The sequence below is a fragment of the Chenopodium album genome, chromosome 10 (assembly GCF_948465745.1).
Source record: "Chenopodium album chromosome 10, dcCheAlbu1.1, whole genome shotgun sequence".
NCBI lineage: Eukaryota > Viridiplantae > Streptophyta > Magnoliopsida > Caryophyllales > Amaranthaceae > Chenopodium > Chenopodium album.
Window position 1 is genome coordinate 6,998,810 of NC_137843.1, and position 25,036 is coordinate 7,023,845.

At 35.2% G+C, this 25,036-nt stretch overlaps 2 protein-coding genes and 1 long non-coding RNA gene across 3 annotated transcripts; all 3 read right to left on the reverse strand.

The window, feature by feature from the left end:
• Positions 1-1,837: 1,837 nt before the first annotated feature.
• Positions 1,838-9,922, reverse strand: LOC145563336 (subtilisin-like protease SBT2.3). The gene is made up of 10 exons (XM_081623782.1): positions 9,128-9,922; positions 8,357-8,510; positions 7,478-7,875; positions 6,592-6,687; positions 5,634-5,706; positions 4,950-5,232; positions 3,979-4,307; positions 3,520-3,790; positions 3,143-3,424; positions 1,838-2,452 (listed from the first exon to the last, which is right to left on the reverse strand). The coding sequence occupies exons 1-10, from the start codon at positions 9,343-9,345 to the stop codon at positions 2,028-2,030; spliced, it is 2,529 nt and encodes an 842-aa protein (XP_081479908.1). The 5' UTR covers positions 9,346-9,922; the 3' UTR covers positions 1,838-2,027.
• A 4,836-nt stretch (positions 9,923-14,758) lies between these two features.
• LOC145563337 (uncharacterized) lies at positions 14,759-15,751 on the reverse strand. Its single transcript, XM_081623783.1, has one exon. The coding sequence runs from the start codon at positions 15,612-15,614 to the stop codon at positions 14,841-14,843; it is 774 nt and encodes a 257-aa protein (XP_081479909.1). The 5' UTR covers positions 15,615-15,751; the 3' UTR covers positions 14,759-14,840.
• Positions 15,752-21,946: 6,195 nt separating this feature from the next.
• On the reverse strand, positions 21,947-24,590 carry LOC145563338 (uncharacterized). The gene is made up of 3 exons (XR_014094530.1): positions 24,284-24,590; positions 22,648-23,976; positions 21,947-22,526 (listed from the first exon to the last, which is right to left on the reverse strand). It is a non-coding gene; the product is annotated as an uncharacterized LOC145563338 (long non-coding RNA).
• Between the last annotated feature and the right edge of the window lie 446 nt (positions 24,591-25,036).

Genomic DNA, 25,036 nt, shown 5'->3' on the forward strand with positions numbered 1-25,036 from the left:
TATGGATGATCTTCGAAATTTGAGCTTGGGGTGTATGCTAAAGAAGATGAGCAATGTAACTACGTCGACACAAACTAATTCAAGCCGGGGACAGCATAGATGATTGCCCACGGCATGCAGAGAGCCAGAGATAGCAACTCAGGCTCCAAGGAGGAGATTCACCATTCACGAATGGCAGTTCATGCATCTCCTCCAGAATTTTAATGTGCATTGTGTAAAATCCTCTGTATGCAGTGTGCTTTGTGTTAATGACACCAGCACAACAGCAAATATTAGAATTACAGATTTTTCTAGTTTTGGGTTTCTGTTTCTGAGATTTGATTTTCATCTAGTACATATAACAAGATTGTGTGAATTTAAAAATATAAATGTATTACACACTCCCCAAAAACCTAAGGTAGTCTAAATTTTGAATTAATAAACTACAACTAAAACGACCTACATTGTGAACCGGAAGGAGTATAATCATCGAGTGTGCCAGCAAAAAATCTTGTATCCCCTCATCCCTTCCCCCTGGCTGATGCTAAGCCACCAATAACTAATTTCTCAATCTCTTATTGCACCTATGGTACCTATGGTGAGCGTTCTAAATTGTGGGAATGGTAATAGATTTGTATATGTAATTTTGCTAACAAATTTTATTTTTTCATTATCAATGAAACCTTACCTCCAATTCTCCATACATGTGTTTTTTGTTCACAAACTTCCATTACCACACAATACCATCTTTAGAGTGGTAATGAAAATTTTGAATAAAATATTTGAGGAAATAGCATTACCATGAGTACTGAGGTGGATTTTTTTTTTATTTTTTACAAAGTTATAAAATCACTATCATTACCACTATTTATTACCTTTTAACAACCAAACAAGATGTTAGAATCACCTAGCTTGGCACTATATGCCTGAGCTCAATTCTCATATCCAGAAAATGTTAGAAATTGCAACTTTTGCAACACCTATAACATTTTTCCCTCCTTGACATTATAAGTTAGTCAAACTTCATAAAGAACATGTGAACTCTCCTTTTTGTCCAACAATATTACCCTTGTAACATGCAAAACCTGATTTAATGTATTAGGTTTGGATTAGAATCAACATGCAATGCATCATTTCAACCCTCTCCAACACACTATATAAGTAAATAATCCTCTTTCAGACTCAAAAGTCAATAGCACTTAACCTCGACTCGAAAACAACCCTTTGATCATCTGTTAAAAATCCTTGAATCAAGGTAGATCAACAAAGATGTCTCATACCATCATTTTCCTAGCTCTCTTGCTGGTTGCTTGCTTCACTTCGCACCATGTGGCTGCCCGTCGTTTGCTACAGAATAACTTACCCGATCCGTCACCCCAGCTTAAACAGCCAGCCATGGCAGCACCCTCTCAAAATAAGCCTACAGCATCAATGGCTTTTCCAGCATTTCACAAACCGCTTCTTCCACCTCACTTTCTCCCCCTATATCCCTTCCCCAACTTGCCTAGCTACCCTTCAATGCCAACCATCCCTTCACCGATACCCACAGGACCGTCCAATCCTTCAGGGCCCATCCCCGGCACCCCAAGCGGAGTTCCACCCAGCTTCCCCAATCCACCAGCTAAAATGATGCCACAGAATCCAACAACAATGACTCCAGGCAATGATGAAACCCTGAACCCCTGATTCTCTCCACAGAAGAAGCAGCTAAATGGAAGAATAAAGAAAAAAGACCGACGCTTTTCATTCTTAGATCATTACATTCAATAATCTATTTGAAAATATCATTGTTTGGACTAGCCACATCTACTAGTAGTACATTGTAAGAACTTTTACTCCCAATATATTAATGGAAAGGTGCAGAAATAGAAAGTTTTCTATTTAATTATCATACACTCACATATCTACATTCTGAACATAGCAGTACAACTACTTTACATGTATTGAATCAAAAAAAATTAATCAGCACCCCCGTGAAAAGATTAGTAAGATACAATTAGCCGACCTCCATGCTCTGACAATAGAAGAAATAATCATTTTCATAGACATCAACTGCTACTTACATTGTAAGAGTATTTAAAGATGATGGATAAAGGAATGTTTACAGTGTGACCTTGATCCCCAAAAAGACCTATCCTACCATAACTAGCAGCAGTACTGTTCATAGTAGCATTCAGAGAAACGGTCAGTACCTGTTTCTCTCCAGCTGCAATGACGAAGTGTGTGGGCACAACCTTCATAGAAACACCATAAGGAGCGCTCCAACCAACACGAAAAGTTTCATTCACACCAACATTTAAAACTGTTCGATTGACATCTCTAGTTTGGTTTAGTGTCCCGATTGTAATAGAGGGTAAGTTCAAGTCTGAGCCAATCATGGTAGGAATCCCATCACAGGTCTGACCTGTGTAGTTTAACACTACTGGAGCTGAACCATTTATACCACAAAGGAAGGAAACCAAATCATCATAGGCTGCAGCATCAAAAAGTGTATATATGTCAGATTTTATTGTGCAGCAAAGATGATGGCAAAGAAATATCAAAAGGTAATACCAATAAATTGTCTGAAAAAGTGTACATTTGTCAGATTTATAACACTGTTGGTGTCACTATTTCGTCATTCCATACCACATTACCATGGCATCAAACTTATAACATACATTGAGCCTCAGAGATGACTCGTTACCAGACCATTATCAAACAAAATCGCAATTCTGACAGGTTATAAAAGACGTTTCTTTAAAGATGCATGGAGTTAGATACATCTTATTCAACTGCATTCGACATTGCTTCAAATCACATTAGTGCAGAGAACTCAAACATGAACCCATATTGATATTTATTTGCCTGTGTTCAAATTAGATCCCTCACTTAGTGCAAAATTTGAGTCATATAATCGGGGCTAAGCGTAGTTATATCCTAATATGGCGGCATTTAAAATTCCTTTGCCAATGTTCCATGGAATTACAAGATTAATTCACCTCTGCATCCCACTTAGCTTGTGAAGCATGAGAAATTATGAGGATTCATTATCACTTCAGATTACAAATAACATCGTCAAAAAAAAAAATACAAATAATAGAAGGAAGAATCATTAGCAGTTCATTATTAAACCCTATTGGCGACAGGAGCATATTATAGTTTTCCAAAATGTGAGACTTACTTGAATCGAAGATGAGTCCTGGATCTAGAGCAGCAGTTGCATTAACAAATCCACTGCCCATGTCAAATGGAGTTGCAGGAGATATGTTTGTATCTGGGTTAGAATAAGCACGCTGGGCCATGATTGGCCCTCCATTCTTATCACGAAGTGAAGCTGTCGTCGAAAGAGCAGAGGCAATAGCTGCTGGACTGAAACTAGGGAATTTCTTCTTGATTAGAGCTGCCAGTCCTGCAACATGAGGAGCAGCCATGCTTGTCCCAGACACCATAGCAAACTCCTCCCCTATATAATTTTACATTTTGATGCAAGAAAGTCAGTTTCACCTTAGATTTACCCATATTCATTATCAGCAAGACACCATGTAAAAGAACATATACCTAGAAATTCAGTAGAATCAGTGCCAAGTGAGCTCCAAGCACCCCATATTGAATTTCCTGGAGCAACCAGATTTGGTTTCAGTATATCTGCATTATCAAGAGAATTGTCTTCTGGATCTGGTCCCCTAGCAGAGTAGTACATCACCTTTGGAGCAGAATAACTGAAATCTGGCTTCAGTCCACCAGAAATGCTGGCTACCGCTCCAAATTTTACAACTTTTTTTGTGGTCCCATCTCTCACCAAAGAGGTATTGTAATATTGGAGTAAAACCTGTCAAAAGAAAGAAAAAAAAAATTATTGATGAGGATGAATTGAAGATACAGTGCAGTTGCACAGGCAAAGATCTCTTATAATCTTATTGACAATTTGAGACGAATGTAGGTACGCTTAGAAGCAGAAAATTATCGACTACATGCTTCGTTGTACTAAATTCTAAAATAAATAAATAAAAAGGGTACCTTGGAATCATTTGCTGAAGGAATTATGATGCCCGGCATATCCATAGGAGTTGGGTTTATCTGAAACCCTAAAACAAAAGGATCCAAGTAAAACACAACACCGGCTGCACTAAGGTTCTTGGCAGTCTGCAGCGCCTGTTTGATGGTGGAAACTCCTAGCACGAAACGTACTGAGTAACTACAGATCAAAAGGTTTCCAGCAACAAGGTCTGGATTTAAACTACTGGGATTTTGACATTCCCCAACGTACATATCAGTTGGAGCAGCAGTATCATTGCTCAAAGCATGCGCAGCAGAGATCAATGTATACATAGTGTCATTTGTACCCGCTGTGAACCAAATAAAAATTCAGATCAAGAGAAGAATGAGTAGCTTGAATTTTGTGATGGCCAAATACAGAATCAGATAAACAGGAAAAATACTACTAATTTAGTCTAATTCAAGCTTGCTGGATAACAATCCTTATTAATTGTTATTGCTAACTGAAACACCAGCTAGAAATTACGACCAAGACCAAATAATAGAAAGTTGCACAACCTTCATGATAACAATTCTTTTGATTATAGCAGTGCTGGAGTATTAAGCACTACTATCCCATGGACCAATGCACACATTACTAACACATAGGTGTTACGGATGTCAATTCACCCAAAAAAACCTGGCTGCATGAGTTCAACAGGAAAGCAAGAAACAGCCACCAAATCCCATGAACCAGCAACTCCTCTCAAATTCTAAGGATGTTCTTAAGTTCAACCACAACAGTAACACCCTTATCAATAATTATATGAACACATATCACAGCAGTACCATTCAACAAAACACTACTATCATAAATTGAGCTGAATAACTAGAGTCTAATCTTAACATACAGCCCATTCGTGGACAATGGAGCAATCACAAGTTGGGTTTTCCAAAAAAAAAAAAAAAAACAATACTATCATAAATGCATATAAAAAAAGCTTCAGACTTACATGCAAGTCCAGCCCCAGATAAGGTCACATTGTTGCCAAGAGATATGTAGTTATTATAAACTCTGTCATGAGAAGCAGCACCTACTGTGAAGATCCATGGGCTAAAGGAAGAAATACTGCGTGGAGCTGGACCAGTGTTTCCGGCTGCTTGTACTACAAATATACCAGCTTTGACAGCTGTTAACAAGGCCATATCTATGGGATTGAAGAATGTGGCAATTCCTGGAGGGCGCCTATTGGGTGTGATCGATAAGCTAAGAATGTCAACACCATCCTGAGCTGCCTGCATAAATGAGTATGAACCTATACAGTTAGTAAAGAGGAAAGAAGAAATTCATCATCAGGGGTTTTATAAGAGCAAATTTTTTTTTATTGAACTAGACTGCTAACGAGTTCTAGGAAACAACTAAATGAGCTAACAAAGAAAATATGTATGAAACAAGTTGTCTTGCATGACACTATCACAGTCACACACACCCTTCCCCCTTCCAGAGTGACACAATGAAGAAAATGACCATGCAAACATATCATTTTCAGAGACCACGGTCTTGTAGTTGTCCCTTTACATTTTCCAAGGGAGAATTTCTGAAATCTGTCACTTGGGTACAAATGCAGTGCCCTCCGTCATACTTGAGGAGACTAGAAATTTGTATCATATCATCATAATGAATAACTGATAGGTACCTGGTCTATGGCTGCAACTACATCAGCAGCAAATCCACCGAAACCCTTGTACAATGCCTTGTATATAGCAACACTGAAAAGAGTGAAATAAATTGTGTGAATGTATGATCAACAAATTCATTCAACTCCTGAAGATGGTATATGCTAGAAAAAGGAACATTTGTCATAATAGCTAATGGTTATTCTGAAAGAATCAGTAAACCAAAAAGGCAGAAAATAATCTTAATCTGAGCTTTCTACATCGACACTCGTCTATAATTGTTAGCCAACAACAAGGGATTTATATAGGCCAACCAGCCTAGATATGACTATATGAGACAATTGGTTGATGGCTTATATAAGTTGAGGAAATAGCTGAGATATTAAACGAGTTGTGTTTTATTAATTTCTATAATCTAAATATAGCAGGAACGTATGAAACCAACATGAGAAATTTAATGCTCCAAAATGAAACAGCAACCAGACACCACCTAGAATATGCAAGTTGCTTTTGAAAACAATTAGCTAAATACGTCAATTGCAAATTCCAACAACCTGAACTTGCAATTAAATTAGCTTCTGAATTATTGATATTCTACTGCTATTAAAGGAATTCTTTGCCCATAAACCTTTAGTGTGCCTGAAATTCATGATTATAATATAAAGCCAAAATCCCCCTTCATGACTATTCCATGAAAAATACTCGTAATAAGGAATGTATAATTTTTTTTAGGGTAATGATATATGTAGCCCTTAGGGCTATGTATAAGCATTAAATATATTTCCCAAAATGGAATTAAGTTGGGAATTTATGACAAAATCACGCGCAAATCGGTGTAATTAATGTTAATTTTTACTCAATCTCTCCCTTTGAAGCTTCTTATACATAGCCCTAAGAGCTATGTTTATCATTTTCCTTTTTTTTTTATAGGGAATGTAAAATAATTGATAGCAACAGAAAGGTGTTCAGATGCATTACTGTGAGCGAGGAGCCATTCCACTTGCATTTCCAAAGAGATGCCCAGATACAACAACTGGAATACCGTGGTTTCCTGATGCAATTGAAGCTGTATGCCTATATTCATAGCCAAGAAGCAGACATAAAAATAGCAACATCAAATTTATAATTTCATCTCTCTATATTTAAAAAATTAAAAAATTAAAAAAAAATTAAAAAAAATAAAAAAAAATAAAAAATAAAAAAAAAAACAAAACAAAACAAAACAAAAAAGATTATCGATTAATTTATCTGGTATAATCACAAACTTACGGCACTAAAGAAACCACTAGCTTAATTATCAACTATACATAGGACCCCCATGAAAATAAGTCCTACTAGATGCAAAATTGAATGAAATGTAACATGAGGATTAGTACTTCAATTATTATGATTGTTGTTAGTATTGTTATAGATTGGCATTATTATTCAATTATACCTTCCCAATTCCCACACCCCTGCTTCAACTGCATTGATAATGGGTGATAGTGCTGATGTTATTGATTTGTTTTTCATAAGAATGCAAAACCATCAAACTGCTGAATATGGAACCTCAAAAAGCAGTTACGCAATACGTTACTATAAACCTCAAGAAAGCTCATTATCAACTATTCAATTATCATTTTTCCCCTCGTATTATCATATCAGCTAACGGTTCAGCACACCATCCATTCTTAGCTAATTTCAACGCAACAAGTATAAAACCACATAAGCTAGTGATAACAAGAAATATACATTCGAAATTAATAGGCAAACTTTGGTATCAGGAATGAGCTTTCATCAGCATCAGTATACTGCATGCAGGGCAATAGTAAAAAATGAATGACCTAGAAAGATGTGATAACACCCAAAAGCACAAGAAACTTACGTCCCATGTCCATCACCATCAAAAGGTGATGCGTAGTCCTTACTGTAATTGAAAATCCCTCTTGTTATGGCCGATGCAGCGAAATGCCTTGCCCCGACAAGTTTTCTGTTGCAAGAACCTGAAGGAAAATCCCTAGTAACTTCACAGATTCCGGAGAAATGTTGCGGAACTGGATATGCATTTGCTTCCATAGAATCCGAAAAACTTGGATGCATAGGATCTATCCCAGTATCAATAAGTCCAATCACAACCCCTTCTCCAGCAGAATCATATCCTCCTTCCTGAGGCCATGCCCCTTGAGGCAATCCTAGGAACTCAGGTGTGTGTGTAGTGTCAGTCCTAACAGAGAAGTCTAGTACCACATTGGCTACTTCTCTTCTTCTAGAAAGCTTGTCTGCCTTAAAAATTTTACATATAAAGTCAGTATTAGCAAACAGTACGCTACCGTGATTTATGACCCAAAAAAAAGGTTTAGTATTGGCAATTATCATCAACTTTCCATGTCAAGATATATTTTCATAAGTTACACAAACACGATTATTGCATTAAAAATATCCACGTCCACGACATACAAAATCAATGAAACATATGCAGTTAATGTAATTAAAATGCGCCTAAACAGAGAGTCTGACAATTGCCTAACAAAGCGGGTGAAAAGCTTTAAGAGGGTGTACTCATGAACCGGGTCTAAGCATGTCTGTACCAGCCAATATGCACACCCAATGGGTAAAGAAGATCAAAGGAAGGGAAAAGGGGGGTGGGGAACACAATCATTAAGCCCAATAGAATGAGACATGAAAAGTTAAGTGTAATAGGACTCTTAATTAATCATTATAACTTGTGCACAAAATGCATAACACAAAATGGTAAACATTATACCTGACCAGGGGTAATAAGCACAGCAAACCCATTAATCAAGTAGTGATAGCTATACAGCTTCAGATATCTTTGCCCTCTCAACGCCCTCCTCAACAACGAATCGTGTACTCGTGCAATATACGAACCGTAATGAGGATCCACTTTCGAGTCATTCCTGAATAATTCACATTGTTGGGGGCAAAATCAGGTACATTATAATTCAGAAAGCTCAAATCATATTACAAGAAGGTAAAGTAAATCCCTAGTATTCAACAAATAAGGATCAAATTAAAAATCTAAAATTAGGTAACAGAAGTAACAGAACACAAGTATCTTAATATATAACTGACAAAAAACAACAAATAGTAATATTTATCAATCTAAATCAAATAAATTGGCAATAAGTCAAAAGGACAAAGCATTGGTAGGACATAAATGGGAAAGACAAGACCCCTAATATAATAAATCCAAGAAATCCAAAAAAAAATGAGTTGGGGCCAAATGGCCAATTGCTAAAACCCTTAATTTCTCACAAAAAAGACAAATAAATTGACCGTTGCAATGTAACATACATTATACAGAAATGATTTTTTTGAAGAATATAATTACAAATTATGTTACAAACCCTCCAAAATAATTGAAAGTAATATCCAAAAATGATTAATCCTTCCAAATTATCCCATTATAATTACTGATAATAATATACATGTACAAAAACCCAAATTAGAAACACAATATATTAGTAAAAAAGACAAATAATCATAACTAAATTGAAGAAAAATACGGGTTTACCTAAGTTTGTGAAATGTGCTTGACTTAATAGGAATATGTTTTTTGAACCCAGGTTTATACTTTTGACTCAATTCATTGAAGTAAAGATGAGCAGAAGGAGCTTGCTTGAGAGTAACAATGTAAATTCCAGAAACTTCATCAGGGTCATTCTGACACACAGCAACACCCACTAAAAGTAGCAAGAGTAAATGCAAGAAATTAAGCTTAATTCTCTCCATTTTTCGCAAGGAACAAAAAACCCAGAAAAAAAGATGAGATCTTTGTTGAAATTTCACAAGAAACAGAGCTAAGAAAGTGCCCCAGAAAAATTAACCCCGGAAAGTGCCCCAGAAAAATTAACCCCGGAAAGTGCCCTCCAATTTATTTTAAAGGGGTAAAATACAGAAAACTGGAGGAACTTTTTTTGAAAATGGGAAGAGTGTGAAGTGATTTTATGGAAGATTGGGAAAAGGGGAAGAATTAAATTAAGGGAATAGGATTTAGGAGAGAGAAAAGAGTGAGTCCATTAATAAGTGCACAGTGACCAGTGAAGCAAAATAAAAGGGAAGAAGAGAGGAGAGAAGAGAGAAGGTTGCTGTGTGGGGCGGTTGTTTAAATTGTTTAAGTGATGCGCCAGATAGAGAGGCAGAAATCCTCCATTTTCTTCTTGTACTCTTGTTTCTAGTCACTCTTCACACCGCCCAAAAAGCTTGACCATTATTAGTATAGTGGCAATATGTTAACATAATTTACATTACATCTATCTTTATGTGTGATACATTGGCCTAAATTCCTTTTGGCATTTTTCATACACTAGGCTAGGTAGGTGGAATAAGTCGTGTAACTCGAATTCCTCAAGTTTATATATGGGAGTAATGAGACATGTCGTATATAGAGTAGTAGCAGATGACTAATGTTGAATTGAATTTTTCGTTGTTATCATGACACTAATCGTGTTATAAATTGGCTTGCAAACTATGGAGTTGAGCCAAATCAAAGAAAAACAAAGTTGGCTAGTTCTAAAGGGTTTTCGTGCTATTTTATTAGAGGATTTTAGCAGAGTGACATTAGATAGAAAAGTCTAAATAAAGTTAGTGCATTTTGTATATATATTTGTAGCCTTTGAGGCCTTTGAGCAGTAGTACTCAGCCTTCACATGTAAAATCCCCGGTCTAACTCTAATACCCAATGTATAATACGACTTGAGCCGCACCCATCAAGTCTTCACCAAGAGAAAGCCCAAAGAGGTTTTATCCCAAAACCGTGTGACAATATGAGAAGTAGCCCTTAATCTAATTTGTTTAGTTGTCCCTTCTTTTATCAATGTGGGTCATTATGTATTTATATGTGTTGTTGGGGAAAGTTATACGAGTACTAATATCTATTTTCGTTGGGGAAAGTTATACGAGTACTAATATCTATTTTCTCTAATTGCATTAAATTTGTGACCAAGCTAAGATTGTCTTGTGTTATACTCCATGGTTTTGCAAACCATATAGTCAAACATGCTAGCCGTTGATTAACGAAAGAGAAAGCGGGTCCCAAGTGTCAAGGTTAAAGGCTAAGAAATTGAGGTTGAGGTTAACTCATGCATCTTAGCTTATTCTTCTCCAGATCTAATCTCTCTTGAGTCTTGACTTCATTTCTTTAGTGTCACTTTCAGTGCTCTACTTTAAGTGTCCTTTTTATTTTTGATCTTTTCCTATTTTGTTTGTTTCCTAATTTTTTACAGTCTTTCTTTTTTTTTTCCTGGGATTTACTGAGCACTATCATCTCCATCTAAATTTGTCTTCAAAAGAAGTTAATTTTAATCCCAGCAAAAAAATGTGGTCACAGCTTGTAAGTGAAGCCAGCCAGTCAGCCCACTATAGGTCGAGCCATTTAAATGCAATATTACGTCATGTCCTCTTTTCTCAGTACTAATCACTTTTTTCTTTTCATTTTATGCATGTTATTCCTACTACTAACATTTTCATGTACTTTAGGAAAGACATTGATGTGTTAGGTCAATCTTTTAAAACTAGGGAGTACTTGTACTAGTATTGTTGTACAAGAAAGTGAAGCAACAGGGCCAATAACTTAACCAACTACTGACATGTGCTAGTAATACCTTCAAACAACGTGTATTGTACAAGTACAACTAATTGAACAAGTGCTAGCAAGACCTTAGGACAATATTTATTGTACAACTATTTGTATGGTGTAAAAAAAATTACTTGGTTGCTCAGTTCAAGAATTTTCAAGCAAGCAAAAGAGCAATATAAACAATGTGACGTGACTTGATTTGGAAAACCTCGTTTTTAGGATTTATCATGCTTGACAAAACTCACCTAATTGTCCAATGTTTAAATACTTTCCTCAAGTTTATTTATTATCATGAATAAACTTTTGTTTATTGTTCATGAACAAATTTGTTTATAAGAAAAGGTCAAAGCTAATTTAATAAACATTAGTGACTTAATCACAACTGTTGATTTAAATATTTGCTACAAGATTTGGTTAATATGCTTGAGTTAGAGATTTTTAGATGTCAAATTAGCGCATACAAATTTCATATACTAATAAAAAAAAAAACATGTTTATGAACATCAACCAATAAATGAACAAATTGTTCACTATGACGTACTATAACGCCCTAATTAAACAACACAAATTTGAACATATGTTGGACTTTGGTTAAAATTCAAGCTTTAATTACTTAATTTTAACTTACATAAACATCACTACTCAACTCATCTCGCTTACCCACTAATAATTATAACAACCAAATATGAAGACCAACTAACAATATACATTAAAAACACATGGGTAATTAATATAAGAGGGATTGAGTTGTTGGTTTCTAAATTAGTATCTTTATGAGTTTATGCTACATTCTAAATGGGATTAAGACCTAGAAGCCAATGCGTTGTACAGTATTTTTATGGTTACATAGTAAAGAGAATATATGGATTGATCATGAATCAACTTACATACTTAGTAAAAAAAATAAAAGGAAGAATGCAAAGTAAAAAAAGAAAAAAGAAAAATGTAGGTAATGATAATGTCCCTAATGACCCCTCCATTAATAGCATAACTTTCCCGCTCTTATTCCGGTGCCAATCATCAAACTTGACTTTTATTTCATGTGCTATCACTTGAAGATCTTGTGTTTTGCCGCCTTTTTGGTTCCTCTTTTTAACGGCCATATGTCTATTTTAGTGGGGTAAATTTTATGTACTGTTGTTATTCATTTTTGTAATGTTACCCTACTCGTGCAAGCTTATATGATTGTTCATTAAGGGAAAGGTTAATCTTGGCCTACTTGGGAGTAATTTGTTCTGCTTAGTGCTTTGTTTATAACTATGAAAAAGTTGTCCAAGATATTACTAACATATGTACACATAGTCATGTATGAAGCTAAATTTGACCTAGTGATTAGTACGTGAGTTTCGATCTTAACTCTTATCTTTTTTTTTTTTTTTTTTTTTTGACAGATCTTAACTCTTAAAGTAAGAGTTTAAATTTGTATTAGTGATTCTTTGGCCTACCAGTCTACCACTTTCATCGTCTTCTAACTCGAGTTAAGTTGACTTGTTTGAACTTTGAAAGATATCAGTTCATCGTCAAAATAAATAAATAAATAAATAAAACGTTTGTATTCTACTATTCAACTATAACTTTTGGAAAAGGAAATTGCAACGGACTCATTCACACTTTACTCGTTCATTTTGCTAGGCCCCACAATTTGGCCCAAAGGCCTAAGTATGTGATATATTGCATTAAAGTAGCCCAAATATAGCAAGCTAATAACCCAAGCACAATTAAGCACAGCCAATATAACAGGGCAGTCCAGGCTTATACCGAATTTTTTTTCCAAATAGTCCGTATTTGTTACCGGGCAGAGCCCATTATTCCCAAAAGATGATATGATCATCTAAAATTTAGTGGTGAAATTGCAAATTATTGGGAAAGTGTATATTGCGACAGGTCTTAAGACTTTCACATTATCTAGATTTCAAGAATAGATGGCACATTAATGTTGGTCAATTGGTCAAAGTTGCATACAGAAAGGGTCAAGGGTGTATAATTGTGCATATTTTCAATTGTGTTCCCTTTTTTATCATCTATCGACTATCACCATTCACCACGACACCACAAGACTTTCATTATCCTATTATGCACGGCATGGAAGTGCACCTGTTCATTATCCTATTGTGCACGAGATTACGAGACTATGAGAGATGTACATGCCTTGAGAAGATCAAGACCATGAGGTACACCCAAGTGACACAACCCTCAAATGTAAGATAAGTGGGTATAACTGATTAACCAGGTATTTTTTTATCAACGATTTGACTTACTAATCTATCTAATACTTTTCAAAGATTTTCATTCTCAACCTAATACAAAATACTCCGTATAAGATATACATAGTATCTACAGAGTATACAATAATTCAATAAAGTACTCAAGTTTAATACATTTGTGAGTTTCCAATTTAATTATAACCAAACATTTCTTATCACAATAAATTAACTATAGGAAAATTTGTGAGAAGGGACCTTTTAGACCATCTCCAATGGTAAGATTCAAGTGAATATTTTTAGGATAGAGAGAGTATTTTTTGCAATGTATACCAATAAGTTGGTATCTAAACTTAGCAACTCTAAAAGAAAGTTGCTAAGTTTAAATACTCAACTTTGAGTCTCATTTGACAAAAAATGTGAGCCCTTGTCAATATTTTAATATATTTTGTAATTTATTTAAGCTTTACCTTTTTATTTTTTAATTTTATAATATTTGATATTAAAAAGGAAATGGATTTAGTGGGCCATAAATTGAAAGTAACATTTGTATACTTTAGAGAGTCTCACCATTAAGAAATTAGACTTCACATGAGTTGTTAAATTGAGAAGTGGGTATGGTATCATCATTGGAGGTTAAAAACAACTCATTTTGTATTTCAATACTCAAACTTGAGTCTCACCATTGGAGATGGTCTTATAATGACTTGTATGTAAAAAAAAACCTTATATAAAAAAAGTGGTAGATTGAGACCTTATATCAAAAAAAATTTGTGAGATGGGACCTTTTGACAAAATCCGGCCAATCGGCCATTGACCCTCAAAAACCACATCCACCTCGCAGAAATCCCACCTTAACTGTCGAAAACCACCACCACCTCGCCTAAATCCCATATGGACCCCCAAAAACCACAACCACCTCTCTAAAATCCCATACCAACCCCCGAAAACCACCTCTGCCACGCCAAAATCCATCAAAAGGTCTCATGTCACAATATTTTTTTGAAATAAGGTTCCATCTCATAACTTTTTTTTTGAAGTAAGGTCTCAATATGCCATTTTATATATATAAGATCCTTTCTCACAAATAAGTTATTTTAAAAGGTTTTTTCTCGCAAATTTTCCTTAATATAAGAAATTATGTATATTTAGCTCTTTGTCAGGCATATCCAAAAGTAAATTTTGCTTGTAAGAATATTTTAAATTGTGCAAAAATCATGAGCAAAAATAATTCATTTTGCTGAGTGCACACAAGAATACTAACAAATTTCATGGGCATTTAGATGATTCGATCCCCAATATTATACGGAGTACTATTAATCAACAAATTTTCATTTTATATTTACCAAGACAAGGTCTTCTCTTTAAACATTTTCGTGTGTAATGTAATTCATAATTTACATTTACAAAATTGATTATGTGAAAAAGCCATCCATTACATAAAAATCTCAAAGTAAAACCTTTCTCCTCCTCAAATTTCTAGTAGAAGCCTTAGAAACCAAGAAACCCACACCCAAACAAACAACCCATATACCCACATCAACAGCCCATCTAACCCCTTCCATTTCCTCCTCCACCATCCGATCAAACTCAACCTCATCATCTCCACCGTCCGATTCACTCTCACCCTCATCACAACAACAACACCGCACCTCACCTGATCCCTCCTCCTCTTCATTCTCCACCACATCACATTCTCTTTCCTCCGGAATCTCATCCAACGCCACCTCAAACTTCCGGCAATTCCTCCTCCTCCGCCGCCTCTTCGCCACCGCTTTCTCTCTCATCAAACCGCCATTCTCCGATACCACGAAAATCTCCGCTTCTCTAACACCGAATTCTCTCTCCTCCTCCATAAACCTGCACTCCATTTTGAAATCTCCGTCGTCGTATTGCCGGAAACCTCCGTGAAGGAGGCGGTTTCCGGCGAGGTGAACCTCGAAAACGACGCCGTCGCAGGCGCGGATTCGGTCTTTTGAGGTGAACATGAAGTCGGAGTTGAGGACACGGTGGAGTGTGATGAACGCCGGAGAATCGGGGCGGGTTTTAGAGCCGTTGATTTCGAGGAGGCCGCCGTTGATCCGAGGGAGGAAAACGAGCGTCAATGATTCCGGTAGGAGAGACACATCGGCGGCGGCGGAGGAGAGAGAAAGTTGGAGGGAGATGGCTTTCAACCGAAGAAAGCGATCCTGACCGTGGTAATAATCCGTGGTACGACACATTTCGTATCGTGTTATTTATTGTAAAACCGTGTTATAGGACTTAAACAAGAACTTGTTTGTGTTTTGAAAAATGGTAACGAATTAATGAATTATGGATGAAGAACTAAGGAATTGAATGAGTTGAATGCTTTAAAAATGGTCAAAGATTAAGGTGAGTATAAATAATGTGAAAATGTGGGTGGTTTAGAATTTAGAGGAGATATATTATACCGGAGTTGAATTTAGGGAGCCTTTAGTTTTGGAGGGATTCAATGGGAGGAGAAGCACACGGTTTAGGAGAAATAAACGACAAAATTTGATAAAAAGGCGGGCAAAGGATACCTTTGTGAAATGTTCAACCTCATAATAAATAATGATTTTTATTTTTAATTTATATGAATTATTATTTATAATTGGTGTAGAGTGTCTTTCTAAAATTAAATAATGATAAAAAAATAATTGAGAGCAAGATTGGTGATAGCATGAATTGCAATGCTTACACCTATTTGCTAAAGGATGATAGTCATGCTAGTTTTGCTACAAGGCTTACAACTCATGTCATTGTGTGTCATGGATTGTGTGAGTTTTGGACATTTTTGGTCTTTTTTTCCATGCATATTATTGATTTTATTACACTTGTCAAAACGATTGATCGGGTGGTTTTGATTTCGTGCCAGATTCGTTTAGATTTTTTTTTTTTTAAACACGTTTAGAGATTCGTTTAGGTTTGGGATCAATTATTCTTGATTATTATGGTACAATATGTTTGATTATGGGCTAGTTGGTCGGATCAATGACACTTACATTGTTTCAAAATTGAAAAAATAAAATAAAATTACATTGCATAATTATAGTATCAAATCTGTTTAAATCTTCTTAAAATGAATTTGTAATTACTAAATTACAAATTTTAAAATTGTAAATATTCAAGTAATGATAATGACGTTGGATAATTAGGCATGACCGCATGAGAGAATTATAAAACTTTTAGCCTCAAGTTAATTGTGTTACTAAGTACATTGGTGAGATAATTTTTGCATAAAAAAAATAATAAAAAATAATAAAAAGAAATGGTGAAATAATTTAATTTTCATAATAATAATAATAATTCATCACTAAAATAGTCAATTTGTTTCGATTCAAATCAAGTTAGACTCTCTTAAATTTGGTTTTTCTAGCTATTTTTAGATTTTGAGCTCTAATTCAATATTATTGAGATGGCTTTCTAGACAGTCTAAATTCGAGTCAAATTTAAATAGGTCTAATATTCCTCAATTGCCAAACAAGAACCACTTACCTAGAATTTTTAAATTTTTTTAAAACCATCTTTTTCTAATTGCAAATAAAATTATTGGTCATGTACTCATATATACCCGTAGTGCCCTTTAGGGAGGTAAAACTGAGGTTACATTACAAAGAAGAGAATATAGTCTTACACTCTTACATGAAAGAGCTTCTAGCCTACTCTTCTTACATAAGAACTTTTTTTTTTTTTTTTACGAGAAGAAAAAGGATTTCATTAATGAAAGATAGTCAAACGGCACTTATAAACAATTTCTAGGAAATCTAAAATTCCAATACAAGTACAAATCACATTAAAACTAGTTACATCGCAGATTCTCTCGATGATCGCCTTAATAAAAAACTTCGTCTAAAGCAATACAATCTGTGAGTTAGCTCTAATTCGGCTTGAGATCCACGGATGAGTAGTTGTTTGGGCGAAGAAACTCATATGGTCTTCTAGATACTTTCGGAGACGATGAAACCCTAAATCTTCAATCTTTAGCACACGAACAAACAAAAAAATAAGCCTAATTGAATAAACCCCATCATAAAGATAGGATCCATTTATTGAAAGTAATTAAAAAGTTTTTTGGGGCTTACCACCAGTTAAACCACCGGTGGAAGCCCCTATAAAAATTTACAATTGAGATCAGAAGAAAAGAGATGGAAGAGGAGAAAAAGGAGAAAAGTGAAGGAAAACCTTCAAAAAAACAGAAAAAATCTAGCAATGGAGAATAGAAAAAGCCTTCCAAGAAAAAACCATAGAGAAAACCAAAAAACTGGAGAAAACCTAGAAGAAACCAAAAAAATCACTCAAATACTTAAGAAGTACGTTGTGGTCAATCGAATATTGGATCTATAAAAACGAAAAATGGATGCATATACTGACTAGCATAGTACTACGGTTGGACAAATTAGATAATGTGCCAATAGGATTTTGGCCCATATCACCTCGTCCGTGGGCTTATACCAACCTTGGACAAATTAATAATTGCATCTCAGTTACTCAATTGCTGTGGCAAGATTTAGTGATTTACTCACCAAGTACTAAACTGAGAGTGAGAAATAGCTCAAGTAGTTAGAGTTTCTCACCTCTGTCCTTGTGACTCTCTAAACACTAAAAAAAAAAAACCCCAAGTACTAGAGTTAAACACTTAGTAGGCTATACATGTTTATGTAAGCTACACTTTTCTCCCAAACATTTTGATAGTGTAATTTTACCAATGATCGATGTGATCATGTGATAACTAAACTAGGTTGGACGTAAAAATATTTTGATAAACAAAAAATCTAGAGTATTACAGTACGTGTAAATTTGGAAATGACTATGTTTTAATTTGTCTGCTTCTTCAGTGTTGATCAATATAAGATTATTTATCACCTTCCCGTGTTTTGTAAAAGAAGGAAGAATTTATAAGTGGTCCAAAATGGATAACTAATATGCCTTTTGCATTGGCTGCATGTATTATATGATATAGGTCATATACTCATATGGAGAGAATAACAAAAGAAGAGGGTCATATTCATGATGGAATCACCTTGGCATCCTAGCTTGATGTGTTCGCTATCCTCATTGCAAGCTCCCACATATTCATGTTTTCATCTTGTTATATTTCTTTTCTTTCTTTGATTTTTTTTTTTTATAAAAAAAACTTATAAGTGTCTCTAGAAGCCTCTATTTTGTATAAAGGTAACATTGCGTACATCTAATGCCACAAAATAACACACTATTTTCGATGGATAGCTTTCAACAACCACGTAAAAGCGTCATAAAATACATAATTTCTAATGGTTTTAAAAGCTGTCAGGAATTTTCAACAGCCATAAACAAATTAGCCATAGGAAATTTCCGACAACTCTTAAAACCAACGGATGGAAAAGTTAGCTCTGATTGTTTTTTCGATGACCTTTAAAACTGTCGAAAAAAGTGCTTTTTAATGGCTTTTTCATCGAAAATGTGTACATTTCTGAACAGGGTATTTATGACAACACATTTCCAACGAAAAACCGTCTGAAAATTTACCCCTCGATCCGCCACTTTTTTTTTTTTTTTTGCACTAAAGTAACTTTGGATCTTAGACTGCAAGAATTGGTTCCTCAAGTTTTGGCACCACCTTGCAAGTGGCTATGTGTTTGTCATATTTAGATTCTAACAATTATTTCTAATGAAAAATCTTATGTTCCTTCTATAATCGATTATTATTATCCAAAGTACATTTAACTTCTATATACTTGCAAAGGGTCAAATTAAATACTCCCTCCGTCCCTTAATATAAAGCCTCTTTTTCTTTATTACTTCCTCCATTTTTTAATATTTGCAACACACACTTTATCACGGTATTTAAGGTATGTGGGGTTCACATGATATATAATACACTTTAAAATAGGGTGAGTGGTTGTTAGGAGTATAATTTAGTGGGCCATGTGCTTTAAATAAGAGAAATAGTATAGTTTTTCCCTAACATAACTTTTTATTTAAGGTGTGTTGCAAGTATTGTGATATTTCCATTTTAAAAAAAGCGTTGCAAGTATTAAAAAACGAGAAGTATGTGAGTAATAAATGCTAAAAAGAGACTTTGTATTAAGGGACGGAGGGAGTAGTAAACATGATTAAGAATAAGGGAGCATAGAAAGAATTCGATATAGAACTCTTCTTCTTGATAGACTGAATAAAGAGCTTAACATAAGATTACTGCATTGCGCAGCATTATACAAGCTAAGATATATTAATAATGACTTACGGAAAACCGACTACAAGAGGTAACATACATTAAAAAGTTAAAACACTATCCATTTACTACAGATTTATTACACTAGAAAATAAAAGTGTGAGAAAGATTTTCCTAAGGGTAATTTAAAGACAATCGATTATCTAAAGTACGACTTAGATCAATTCTAAGCTGTTATTTCTTTCAGAGTTGATCCTCTAAAGCTTAAACCTTTCGCGGACAGAAGAGATATAGCTTGCAGCCTTCATGTTAACATATTCATCATCTACTGTGCTGAAGTAGCTTTCAAACTCGTTAACAGACTTGGAGTTGTATTCTGGTACAAACAACGAAACCATTTGTCTAGGCTGAGGGTTAAAGTCTTGATGATCGACAAGATAAGTGATCGAGGGAACAGAAGCAGATGACAGGTTCGGCCTCATTCTATTGTTGCTATACTTAACATTTTGGGAAGATTTTGAAGCTCGAGTCAAGGAAAACAACTTCCCCTTGATGAAGCCTTTACGATTGTGTTGCGAATCCATCTTTATCTGGTTTATCTCTAGCTTATGTTTAATGTTTGATGGGATATGGTGTGTTTTTCCTCTATATGGACTATGAAAAACGCTCTATTTATAATGCCTTGATTGATGCACCTTTTACTCGTACAAAGTTGCCAACTTTATCAACCAAAATTCTCAAGAATATTGTATACAATGCAAAAACCTACTGGATAAGAGACAGTTTAAACACGAAACTATTTTTAACTAGTTTTTGTTGATAGGACAAGAGTCTGGCTAATTGCTTAATAGTTAGGCAACTAAATAGGGGCGATATGTTTAAACTTTAAAGTCAACAACAATTGGTTTATCAAGGGTATTTACGACATTTTATCTGTACACAAACACAAAATAATTGTCAACATGCAGCCTTTCCTAAGTAAATTTTTACACTAATAACATCTTTCAGTTGTCTTGTTCGTTCTCCAGATTTCTGATGCTTCATGAATCATAAAAGATACATTACATGTTCATGTCACTATCTACAAAGTTATTTCCAGGTAATGCAGAACTAAATTATGAGTTATTGTAATATATTCTTAATCACGCTGTAGCTTATTTCATACGAAGTATTAAGTTATTGTCAACTGAATAATAAAGGCGCAATTAATTAAGATATTGCTAAGTATAACATCACGTTGTCTATAATAATCGGTTTCATAAATGGAATTATGTGACAAATCATTATAATCATACGGAGTAGCTTAATATGTTTCCATTGAATCACACGATGACACGTAACGTTACACTATTAGTACAGTTATGACATATGATTAGCTTCTTCGTCTTAAAATGATCAGAAGCATATCTTTTTCATCACTAAATTCTTTTAAAACCAGAAAACTTCCATGGATTAGCAACTCAAGAGTACGCGTGTAAATTAAAGCAACGACGTACTGCAGCCTCATATACTCGTATGTTGCACGTGTACGGGTGTAAGTGACTAGAGATAGATAGTGTATACATACAACTCCTACATCACTTTTGTTTGAGATGGCTAGTTTGATTTCCTTTCTGAAAACAAACTTGAGATTCAGAGCACTATAAAGTCCTTTCACATAATATGGACCACATTTACAGGCATCTTTTTAATGGTATCAATGTTTGATCCTCTAAAGATGCCACTGTCTGAGGCTCTTCAGTATTCTTGTTTCTCTTTTCTTCTCTTTAATAATTGAGCATCATCTTCGTTCTTTCATGGCAATTGATGAGCGAGGGCAGAGCACTACTGTTTCGGCGCTGATAAAAGATATATGAAAATAATTATCATATCTCTAAAATGATCTTCTGCCAATTTCCTCAGAATCTGTTTAATCTTTGCTGCAGTATTCTCATCTGATTTTTTACATGCTCCTCTTAACATTGTATAGAATCTACTCTTATTACTCCCATAAACATTGTTATTACTGTGAGATTGTTTCTGATATTCAAACCAAAAAGGCTCAGCTATCTGAATGTTTGTATTACTAGACTCGAGGTGCTTGTGTCAGACTCTTGATGTATGTGTCCAAGTGTCAGACTCGGTAATTTGTGAAAAATTTCCTTTACTTGATCCAACAGGAAGTGACATGGCCTAGTCTATACCTATGTCGGAGTGTTGAGGATCCAACAAGCGAGTAACATACTACAATAAGGGCAAGAAATACTTTTATTAGCTTTCCCGGCAGAAACTATAGCTTAGGACAAACTATTCTGATGATACATTAATGCAAGTAATCATAAAACTTTGTTTCCAACATGTCTAAGCACAAAAGCCACAGTAGAGAAAGATCACCAGACATGAGACAAGCTCTCATAAAGAATCAAGTGAAAGCGAGAAGATGGAAGTTAGTTCACATCCTCTTATAACACAGGATCTTGATATAAATAATTATAGAAAATTAACATTCATGATTATAAAATAGTGAGTATTTATAGACTAAACTACTCCCAACCAAATGGGAAAATCCTAGAATTGTTTTCGCAAAACCGTGTGTGGAATCCTCCAATGTTGGGAGCATTGGTGTTAGAACTGCTAGAGAGTGAAGCTGAACTCTCAATATCGTCCAAACCCTGAGAGCAGGGAAGTTGATAGCTGTTATTTAGATGTAGAGAAGTGCTGCCACCTTGAGCTGTTGCTGAACTCATAACCGTTGGTTGCATAACAGGTCCCACACGGATATCTGACGATTGGGATGAATACCTTGACAGAAGAGAGAGAGCACATCCTGAGTTATCAGGTGAAACCTTTAGGCCGCCTCTCCTACTTCCGGTTGGAGCAACGTCATTCAGAAGTGGCTGATATATTGTTTCTTGGTTATTTTGGAAGTACAAATCAGGCTGCTGAGACATTGTAGGCCAATTTACAGTATGCATTTGGGAATACTGCAGCATTCCATCTGCTACATTTTGAATATAATACGAAGTCTTATGTATTAAAATGATGAAGTCCTAAGATAATATATAATTAATGCCAAAACACGTTTTGTGCAATGAAATTTAGCTGAGAATTGATCAGGTCACCTGTATGAGATGGCAAAACGCCACCAGCAGAATCAGGAATGTAAAAAGTTTCAGGCTGTCTTTTCCTCCTACGACGATTATGTCCATCCAAGCGTTTTCTACAGCTTCTCTTTACCTCATCAAACTCTTCCAGGGAATGAAACCCGAGGGGTTAAAGTGCATACATTGACAGGAAAAAAATAAGAATTAAAATAAAACAGGCAATGCAGCAGAATCAATGCAGCACAAAAAAATCATTAATCTATTTCCACTATGAATTGATTTACTAATGAAGGGGCAAAACTTATCCATGAATTGTATAATTTTGTTGAAGGATGAACGTGATACATTATGGACTTATTTAACTGCACATAGATTGTATAAATGCTCCTCGGATGCTTGCCTAATCTCATAAGACAGCGACAAACATTGCAGGATATAAAATTAAGCCTAAAGCTATCCGAAAAGAAGTTTATATCTACACCAATAAGTTATGGTTTCTTATCAGCTCAATGCAGAGATAGGGCTAGCTAACAGACAAGGCAATACCTTAAACGAGGTCAATGGTTTATTAAATTAGTTCATAAGATAATAATTTCACCTAATTAGCTCAGCTTAAAGGGTAACTAAGTTTACTAAACATTCAAGTTTCAAAACAACAGCTTCTAGTTTCACATTGACTGACTTTTATCCTTCTGAATTTAGTTGTCACATTGCTAAATAGTGATGCTTATTTCCAAACTAAAGGAGTAAACTTTTTGTTACCTGCTACACTGCTGGCAAAACCGTTGCTCCTTCCCACCAACAAGAACAACAGGCGTCTTAGAGTGCCTCTCACATACCTTATGGCGGCGATGATATTCCCTGCATTGATTAAGGTCAGAAGCGCACCCATCAACCGAGCAAATAACGGTACTTTGGGCGCCGCTGTTGCGTGGCCTTCCCCTCTTTGAAAGCGCCAAAACTGGTGAAGGAGACGACGAAGAAGCCATATTCAAAGGCATTGAATTCTTTAAGGTATCCGTAGATACATCTCCCATATCTCCCAATCTTCCCAGCTTCAGGTTCACTGAAAACATGTTACTAATTCCGGTGCCACTCGAACCTGCTAACGTAACCAGATGATGGTAACCATTATCTTGAAACTCCACCTTACTCACACCATTCCAAGCGCATGATTTAGAGTCCCACTCCATTACCCCTTTCCTCTTCCTACAAACTACAATGATATCCACTCAATAAACCTTTTTATCCACACAACTTGGTATGTTTACGACCCCACTGCAGACCGATGTCGGTATACAGTCTAAATCACCATACTGATAACTCCATTTACATCAGAAAACAAACCTTGAACATCTAACATACAAAAATACAGTAAGAAAAAGAAACTGCAAGTTAATTACTAACTATACAAAAATTACCAACATACAAAGTAAGACCTAAAGCCTGTAAAAATCATACATATAACTGAAAACACTGAATACAAAACATCACATAATATAAAGTATAGTTTTTGAAATACCAAGGCAAAAGTAGTTGCAAGAAAGTGAATGGACAGTACAAAATGTGATTATTATATAATAAAAACCAAGTACCAAAGCAATGAAGAAGAGAATTAAATATCGAAAAAGTGATCGAAAGAGAGTAAACATACAATCAAATTCTTGAGCAGAAGGGCACTAAATTAGGGCTTCCTAAGCCACCCATATTTCTGACATGGACATCAGGATAATGAAAAACCATTGATCATAAGGTAAACTAACTATGAGAGATAATATGAGGTGGGAAGGGAGATAGGGAAATGACTTTGTGGGTAGGGGGGGAGCAAAAAAAATTGTGTTCCCTTAAGAAGAAATCAAGGACAGATTCATTAGTTGTGGGCGTAGAGGAAACACAAGTATTTTTGTCCCCCACATTAGATACTACAGTAGAAAGTAAAAAAGACAAGCTCTTTTGTCTTATCACTGGGTTTAGAGGGATGCAAAGTGTGGTCGGGTTTAACTCCGTATTTATAGAGTAGTGATCTAAACCTATGTACTTAATCACGGATATAAAACCATTAGGAGACTCTCCTCAGGAGGGTGAACATAATGAGTCCGATCATATGATATCAGAGAACCTGCAAAGTATATACGAGTACATACATAAAAATACACAGTTTTTTTTTTTATCCATATTAAAATAATTTCTGCAATGATAGTTGGATTATATTGGTGATAATAATTCTCTGAGTCCCTGCATAAAGCATGAAGTAGGCCTCTTTTATTTACAAGTACAGGAGAAATAACAGTTGTATGAACTTCAAATCTACAGTATTTATAATCAAATCTCCCTTTATTTTTCAATGCCCAATGTGGGGTTGAGAACCATTGACTCACTATTTTTCCACTTTCTAATCATTTCCACT